This window comes from Nestor notabilis, unplaced genomic scaffold, assembly GCF_000696875.1.
Source record: "Nestor notabilis isolate BGI_N333 unplaced genomic scaffold, ASM69687v1 scaffold12566, whole genome shotgun sequence".
In the NCBI taxonomy this organism is placed as follows: domain Eukaryota; kingdom Metazoa; phylum Chordata; class Aves; order Psittaciformes; family Psittacidae; genus Nestor; species Nestor notabilis.
Window position 1 is genome coordinate 1 of NW_009932442.1, and position 9,314 is coordinate 9,314.

General features: G+C 41.4%; 1 protein-coding gene across 1 annotated transcript; it reads left to right on the top strand.

Annotated features, from left to right (window-relative positions):
• Nucleotides 1–1,025: 1,025 nt before the first annotated feature.
• LOC104407194 (serine/threonine-protein kinase BRSK2-like) lies at nucleotides 1,026–9,004 on the top strand. The gene is made up of 4 exons (XM_010016399.1): nucleotides 1,026–1,068; nucleotides 5,760–5,883; nucleotides 7,819–7,999; nucleotides 8,688–9,004. The coding sequence occupies exons 1-4, from the start codon at nucleotides 1,037–1,039 to the stop codon at nucleotides 8,783–8,785; spliced, it is 435 nt and encodes a 144-aa protein (XP_010014701.1). The 5' UTR covers nucleotides 1,026–1,036; the 3' UTR covers nucleotides 8,786–9,004.
• The last annotated feature ends 310 nt before the right edge of the window (nucleotides 9,005–9,314 follow it).

Sequence of the window (9,314 nt, forward strand, 5' to 3'; positions counted from 1 at the left end):
TAAGCTTCTTTTTTCCCTCTAAGTTTCCTTACATCAGCCAGCCCCAGCCCAAGGGATGTGTAATCAGGCTCTGTCATGCCATTGCACATGCTCCAACACCATCTCCTAAACCCTCTTCAAACTTTAGCCATACAGCTCTTACTATCGCTGTTGTGGTTCTTAGAACACAAGAAAATTTTGTCTTAAGCTTCTCCACTTGTTTTGTCAGTGAACTTAGAGTTCTGCCATTTCCCCTATGGCTGTACTCCACTGCCTCTCCATAGCCACAGGCTGAGCCTTGCCAATGGCAATAGGATGAAATGGGTTCTGAAGCACAGCTTGTTTGATCTTGGTTGATGCTTTTTTTACTTCCTTTGGTAACTGGTGTAAAAATCTCTGTAATTCAATCACTGATCTCATATCTGCTGGCCTCTTTCAGTTTTCAGAGTCTCTAGAGTGTTGAGATGTGCAAAATTTTCTGCTTCAAGCTCCAGGTGGCTTTTTGCATTCAGACAAAGGGCACCCAAAGTCACATGCATTATCCTCAGATGTCATCAGCAGCTATCCCAACACCATGTGGTTTTTTTGCAGAGTACTGGGATGTGATCCCCTGGGAAAGGAGGATTACAGCCATGAAGAGTTAATTTTGAACTGTCATGGTCAGGGACATTGTCTCTGAAATGGTCAGAGAACTGCAGAGAATTGCAGCAGTGACTGAGCTGCATCCAGCCAGGCTTTGAAGCAATTGTAAAGCGATCAGATTGGCACTGTGTTTGGATCTGAACCAGAAACCATAGAAGCCAGTGCAAAATTACATAATGATGTAAGGAAAGGTAGGGGTGAGCCTTGAAAGGCAGCTCTTGATTAGATACAGTGATCCAAAGACATATGACAATGTTTGAATGTCTGAACTAGTCTGCAGAGGCAAATGCAAGAGGGTGTAATGTCAGGATTGTTTCATTGGTATACAAACAGAAAATGGAAGGTGTACTGAATCATCCATTTCTTTTCTCCTTCCCTCTCTTTGGCTGTGCGTGCAGTTCCTACACCAGAGGAGATGTCTAATTTAACCCCAGAATCATCCCCAGAGTAAGTACTTTGCCATTACACTATTTTCTTTCTACCAAATACCAATGTCACTTCCTTGCCTGAATGTCTTAGGGTGACATATTTCTGTTCTGGATCAGTGTCTGACTGTAACCTGTTATCCTGTGAGAGGGATAGAGATGTGAAATTGTTCTTCTGCCAAGGACCCTGGACAAAATCAATACCTCAGTGGGGTCAACAGGTGATGAAACAGTCTCCCAGTAATCACCTCATTTTCTAATAGCTTGCTGAATTTACTAGATCTGTAACATGTTCCTTCTCTCTTCTTTCATTTGTTTGTCAAGCAGATTACTCTTGGGGAGTGGAGAGATTAATCACTGGTTTATACTGGCACTAACTGTGCAGTAAAAAGTCTTCCTGTTAGTACAGGAGACTTTGCATCCGCAGGATAACATGCAGAAGCCTCTGCTAAGATAATTCAGAGGAATCTTTGGCTGTGATAGTAAATGCAGTGTTAATTCTAGGCAGCAGCACTGGGACATGCAGAAGCTGGTTCATATTCACCAGACTCATTCCTAAAAGTCAGCGTACATTTCAACCATTTCGTTGCACAAATGTGCGTCACTGCATAAAAGGTTTGGAAGTCCTTGCCAGAGAGTGCTGCTCCAAACACTTCCTAATACACGCAACAGATGCCAAATTATTCCTTTTTATTTTCACAGCTTGTGTTTGTGCACTCAATGCCCATAGACTTACCCAGCCAACCAGGGCAATTTGGCCTTTTGTTAAGATACTTTTGTGAAATATTCATGAGTTGTAAATGGAAATTTCAGACCCAAAGTTTTACAATTGATGACAATGGCATTGGCTTAACAATTTTTGTCAGACCTGGCATTTATCCCGTATAAGATGGGCACTCTATATCCAATGCTGCAGAATTGAGAGGGATAAAGACTTGAGGAGAGGGAGAAGTAGGGAATAGTAAATATTAGTAAAAGAAATCTGTAAAGAAGAATGCAGTAAATTGTATTTTCAACATTTTGGAGCATTTACCAATAGAAATGCGTGAGTGAATTTCATGAAATTAATGCATCTTTATCAAAGAAATATATGATACTCTCATCTCAGATGTTTTTAAGACCATGAAAGCAGAAAACCTTCCGAATTAAATTTCTCCTCTTCATGCATGTATGCTGGTGGAAATTTTTCTGTTAATTTATTGCCTTTTCTGCTTCCCACTCACTCTTTAAAAGCTGGTGTAGAGAAACAGTGCCTGTCATTTGAGGCAGTTTGGATGCAAGTCAAAGCCTAAGGCCTTTTTTTCTTTTTCTGTATAATTGCCAAATTAATGAGTTCAATTGGGCTACACCCTGCAGTAAACATAATAAAAGTCATAAAAAATAATGAACTGGATTATATTTTAACAATAGATGTCTTGTTGCTCAGTGCCCACTTCCACATGTCTTATTTTTTTCTAGTACTTTCTTCCTTTCTGTAGGAAATAAGATATCCTTATCAAGAGCTGTATTGACCTCATGGGTTGAGTGATAAATAATGTCCTTGCTCTGGTATAGCAATGACTGCCATTCATTTAACAAACCTGATGATTAGGTAATACACTTTGACGGGTCTAGGTAATACTATTCTTTCTCATATGAAACAGACCTAGAAAATGTGTTAGGGATGCCATTTAAAGAGACATAGCTCCAGCTGCTTTAAACCTGCAAAGCTCCATTTGCTTGAGTAGAAATGCTGTTATTTATGCCAAGCAGGTAGACCTCTGGAGGTTACAGATCCATGCAGTCAGAGGCAGATAGGGAAGACAGTGAGGCTCTCCAGAAGGCAATGCAGTCAGACACTCCAAAAGTAGGAAAAGGAACAGCATTATAGCAGTGAGAAATGCCGTGTGAAGTAGTAAAGCACCAGCTTTTTTCATTTTCATGCTAATCTATTTGCTTTTTCATCAACTGGACACCTGATTAGATTCCCTGGAGTAATCTACATACCCAGCATCCCCACATCTCTCCTATCTACCTCCCCCTTAGGAGGTTTGCCATGACAAGAGAAGATTGTTAATTTTAAGTACATTTTGTACTGCTTACAGCCTGATCTTGAGAGATGCTAAAGCATCTCATTCAGGGTGCTGAAGATCCTAGATTTATACACATTTTAGCCCAAGTTAGTAGCACTTAACACCTTCTAAGAGGAAAGAAATCTTTATTGTGTTGTTTTACTCCAAAACTGCACCCCTTTCTTCAATGGGCCTGTTACCCAAATGTATAAGCACAGCTAGTTTTGCTAATTTTGGGGAGAAAAGCCAGTGTACGTGTGCTATGTCTTGATTCTGTTCATTCCAGAAACAGGAGAGGCCACCAGCAAAAATATTTAGTGAATTCCAGTGATTTACAAGCTGGAGTGTAGCCCAGGCTATCGATCAGTCTTCCAGAGTCAGTATTACTGGTGATAACCTTGCCAAAGAAAAGAGCCCAGCTGGACTCTGGAGACTCCAGACCAAATTTCCAAGCGCTGAGTGGGAGAAAACCTCCCTATCTTCTGGAGTCCTTTTAACCTGTGCTTTTTAACAGACCTATAAATGAAGGGCCATAAATGAAAATACAAAAATGAAAAGCCATTATTTTAGCATGGCAGACCTGCAATTAGATATGTCCACTTTTCTCAGGCCCAGCTTCCGTGTGTGACATACAGTGGGCCCCTGGAGTCCATATAGCCAGTCCTGGATCAGATTATGAGACATACAAGCCTAAAACAACCAGCCGTTTTAGATGGATAACCAGGTGCTAATTTACTAATGAGCATAGACCCTTTAATGCAAAGAGCTATTGCCCCAGCTCTCTAGGGGCTTGCAGAGTTGTTGTGGTGTGTGTGAGACACATGAGCTAATTAGCGTGTAATTTCCTTTCACACTCTAACCCTGGCTCCTTAACGATCCATTTAAATGAGAGGCCCTTTCTCTTTACTGCTCCCTGTGCTAATCTCTGTCTCACTGGCTTGGTTACAGCTGCCTATGAATATTTTAGGGTGTAACAGTTTTGCAGCCCACTTTAATTGAGTGGGGGGCACTGGTTTACCAAATTGCAAGTGAATCTTTTGTACTTTTATTTTTGGTTGCCCACAGTAAGTAGAAGCAAATGATTATTTGCTCAGCTGAGTGGTTTTCCAGTTGTGGTTTTTCTGCTGTGTGCATGAAATGGGCAGTGAGACAACAGTTGTGTGATTCATGGACCATTCTGGAACTGGGGATGAGTGCAAATTGCTGGATGCTGCTGAGGTCAAGTTTTGGTTTTTATCCCCAAGGTCTAGACTTCAAATTACTTTCCTAGTTTGTTCCTCTCTCCTCTAGTCTCTGTCCTTCCTCATTCTGCATCAGTCTGAGTCTTTGATGCAGAAAGTGAATCTACTAATATCTCACTCCAGCTGTTCATTGCTGTGCTGGAAAGCTGATGTATACTAATCTTTTTGCAGATGGCTCTCCTTGTATGGAGAGGTTGTCTACTTGCACTGAGTGGTGAATGTCCGCCAAAACAAATGAAAGCCTATTGCTTGCCATACTGCAAACTGGACTTGTCATGGCATTATAAAGTATCCTGTGGAGGAAAAAACCTGCAGTCTCTTAGGGGCAGGTCTTATCCTTTCTGACATTTTCATGCTAAATTCTTCCCTACTAGAATATGGCTGATTACAGTGGAATTTTCCCTGGGTTTAGGTTGGTCCAGCAATTCTTTGGCTGTATCTCATGGCTGACAGTATCTTCTCTTCCCTCAAAATCACATCTGTCAGAGGTTCTACCTTAAAGTTCCGGGTAGTGACCCCCAATAACACTCATGTTGCTGCATTTTTCTATTAGCCTGTTTAACTTAAAAGGGAATGTCAACGAAGTGCATTGAGATGGTGAAACAATAAGCAAAATCAAACATTTGCTGATATGATCGGTGTGAAAAAAACCAGCAGTTTCATTTTATGATGAAACCTCCATCTGATGCTGAAAGGAACTGCAAAGTTAGACTGCTGTCAGTGGAAAGCCTGAACTGTATTTTGCATGGTGTTAATTTAGTACTGAAAATTCATTCCTTTGTAGGATGGCCAGAGTTAAGCCGTTATATAGACACCCTAAATGGGACTAATGAATGGGACAGTCTTTGTCCTGCCCTCTGCGTAGGAATGGATTTCGCTCACTAACAGATTGGAGGTCCACTGAAATCTACAGCTTTCTTTAAAAAGAAATCCTGTGACTGTGCTATCAGCCCAACAGGACACCTTCAGAAAATGGGCTGTTCAAGTCCTGGAACACAAGAGGGGTTGAAATTGGGTGGGAAGAAACTTAAACCCCTGTTACCAGCATCCACATACTGCCAAGAAATTGAGACATCCCTGGAGGCAAACCAGAAATTTGTCTCTGGCTTATATGCACCTTATATATGCAGTATTACTTGGTATATTGTTTCAATCAGAAGAGTTACCGTTGCTCCTGACTTATCATTGTTGGGGACACATGCTGCCAGGCTAACACTACGGAGTCTATAATTTTAAGTTTTCACTAAGTGGAATGTTCTGGATGTTCTCTGAGACTGTTTTCCACTTACTATTAGTAATAGTATCACATCTGGAACATTATCAAAATTTCCTTGTGTGTTTTTTAATACTTTTTTCTAACTGGGTTATGTGAGAAATAGTGCTTAATATTCTAAACTATCGATTTCTTTTCATCGTGTCAGGCTTGCCAAAAAGTCCTGGTTCGGTAACTTCATCAACTTGGAGAAAGAAGAACAGATTTTTGTGGTCATTAAGGACAAACCACTAAGCTCCATTAAGGCTGATATTGTCCACGCTTTCCTCTCGGTAAGTCACCCCAGCTGCCTCTTGGAGGCATTGCTCACTGTTCAGTTCTAAGACTCCTTGTGCCATATGTTTACTGGGCAGGGTCTCTGCTCCTTCAAATGCATTCTCTGTGGATTTAATTTACATGGCCTGTTAATTCAGACCTCTACTGGACTCTGTCTGAATTTCTAATAGATAATACTCTTCAAGATCAGAAAAAGTTTCAGCCTTCTTGGCAGCATCTCCAGGTTACCAGTGCTTGGAATATCACTGCAGTTAGAGCACACAGCTGGTGCAGTATCAAGACAGATGCTGCTTTGTCAAACTAACCAGTCTGTCTGGGCAACAGACTGGGTCTCCTCAGCTGATTATGTCCTTCACCACTTTAGTCAGATAAAAATCCTGTCTGACATCTGTATTTGTTACTTTAACTCTCCTCTTCAATGCTGTATGGCAGAAAGAAGGGGAATTTCCTCTGGTGGACAGTGTATCAGTTGTTGCAGATGTAATGTATTTACAATCTAGGAAAGCAGAGGGAAATTGTAGTATTTTCATGTATAAGTCTTTATTCTCACTATCTAGAAGTACCAGTGAAGAAAAAGTCAGCACAGTAAAGTTTGGGAGATTTTTCAATTCCAGGTAGTTAACAACATAATTAGACTTTTTTTCAATACAATGAAGAGGAGACTTGATTTCTTCTATTATTTGTTGAATTGATATTGTTTTCCACAAATTACTGCACTTCTTTTTAGTCTCTATGAAGCTGCAATTAATTTCTTCCAAAAAAACCATAATCCTTTTAACTGTACAGGTGTACGCAGACCAAGTGCAGTACATACACTAGCATGCATCAGACACTGGTATCCATCTCAGACTGATTTCAAGCATCCATGTTACTGTATCAGTTTCATGCATTTAGCCGTTTATATTCTTCTGGGTTTATATTACAGCATAGTGTACACTACTGTGCATACCCCACATGTGTGGCTTGAGGCCTAATGTAGTGATGTTGTGTGCAAACTCTATGAATCATCTCTTATAGTGGACTTCAAAGTCAAATGCATTGTGATAGCCTGCTAAGTAGGTCATTAAGGTCAGCTTCTCAAAGAACACAGCTTCATTTTTCCTCCTAGAGGGCCAGATTTCCCTGTGATTTGTGTTTGTTGGGTTTTTTTTTAAATCTGATCCTTTATAAAGCAATAAATAGAATGTGAATATGTTAGATTTTGTCAGGAACTGTAAATGATAACTCGTTGACAACTAGGCAGGTATGAAATTTTACCATGGATCTGAAGACACAGATATTGAATGATAGCAGAAAGTGTCTCCTAGTTCTTTTACATATTGACAGTGAGTTGTGGTTTGGGTAAGTTATTTTCAGGCATGCTTTCCTTGTGCATATCCCAGGCACTTGTCCAAGTGTCTGCTCCATGTCCTGATATCTATTTGATATCATAGAACCATCAAATAATTGAGGTTGGAAAGGACTTCAGAAGGTCTCCTGTTCAAAACAGGGTCAGTCAGCTCTGAGATCAGACCAGGCTACTCAGGTAGTTTTTTTACATCCAGTGTTACATCCTATTGACTTTTCTGCCCCCTCCCTTAATACCAGTTTTTACTCAGCAAGTGGCATTTCTCAAAACTGATAGATGAGTAGGAAAAGTAAGACTGAGTATATAAAGTTGTGGGATGTGTAAATTTATAAGCATGCTGGGTATTCCACCAATATTCAACCTTTAAATTTAGGTCAGTCCTGTAAGGAGCGGTGCATTCTTCTGTGGTGCCAAGCAACCTACGCTCTTACTGATTTCACAAGAACACTCTGTATATTATAAATTCAAGTCCAGAAGCAAATCTAGCAAATCTTAGCTACTCTCTGTTGGTCTAAATTGATTTTTTCCATTTCATTCCCTTTGTGCTCTGGTTCTACTATCTCCTTCTAACAACCTGTTTCAGATTCCAAGCCTCAGTCATAGTGTCATCTCACAGACAAGTTTCCGTGCAGAATATAAGTCCACAGGAGGTCCTGCTGTCTTCCAGAAGCCAGTGAAGTTCCAGGTGGACATAACATACACAGAAGGGGGAGAGGCGCAGAAGGAGAACGGGATCTATTCTGTCACTTTCACACTCTTATCAGGTAACCATGGCACAGCTCTAAAATGGGTGCAAGCTGGCTTTGAACTTGCTAATATAGAGGCCTGCAAGGAGACCTCTGCCAGGGGAACGAATATAACTGTCTTGATCTTAGGAGAAAATTCAGACAGGGGCAAGGAGGACATCAGGAGCAAAAGTTGTGTTGGTAGTGATGGAAATGCTGGGAGGGGAAGAGATTTCCAAAGAGGTGAAGTTGCCACCACCATGATTAGTGATAAAATGGGTTTGAAGTATCTCCCTGTACTGTCTCTTTGTTTCACTCAGAAGTCTCAATGTCTGATTTGGGCACTGTGAGGCCACTGGTTTCTCCTTCTGACAGAAACATGCAATAACCTTTTTCTTCTGGGTGGCTACACACCTCCGTCAGGGGTTAAAACCAATCAAAGGGTCAAAAAAACCCAGACCCACCTTTTCTGTCTTTACAAAAGGAGCCCAGAAGCCATCCTTCCTCCTGTTAAGTCCAGCACACCACAGTCCTCTTATTAACATGGGGACTGCATAATAGTTCCTCAAAGCCATGCTTTTGGCGGAAGGACAGATACACTGTCAGTACACTCTTGGGGACAAGACTGAAGGGAAGATGCTTGTGATCCTTCCTCTCCAGCCTGGGTTGTATGAGGATTCAGCTCCCACTCCTTTCACAGCCATTTGTGCCTCCTCTCTCCTCACAGGTCCAAGCCGTCGTTTTAAGAGGGTAGTAGAAACCATTCAGGCACAGTTGTTAAGCACACATGACCAGCCTTCAGTGCAGCAGTTATCAGGTAAGTAATTTCTACTGTTGAGCACCTTGCTTCAGCAGGGACAGGAAGGTGAAGTGCCTCTCAGCAACAGGAGGCTGAGGGAGGCCATCCCTCTGATTACAGCAAGGAACAAGCTCCTTTCAGACAGAGCAGTAACTCCCTGCACCCATCCTACCCCTCCCTCTCTCATTCCCACTCCAATGCTCCCAGCACATACCCCAAACAGCTTCTGCCCTCCTCCCGCCCAAAGAGCCATTTGCCCACTTCTCCATTAAAAGCTGCATCATCAATAGATCTTCCAGATTTTCTCTGGCCTCAAAATTTCCCAGAACAGGGACGTGCTTTAGAAGACACCTGATTTTCAAACCTTTTAGTCATGCTTTAGAAACCTCCATCTTCAGAGAGTCGCAGAACAAAGTTGAGAGCTACTTGTAACTTTGTCATCTGGTCAGAAGGCAGCTAATAGTTTCCAGTAGTGTGATCAAATTCTTGGCCCAGTATTGTGGTAGCACAGATCATATACTAAGGTTCTGCAGAAGCTATATTTTATCCATTTTT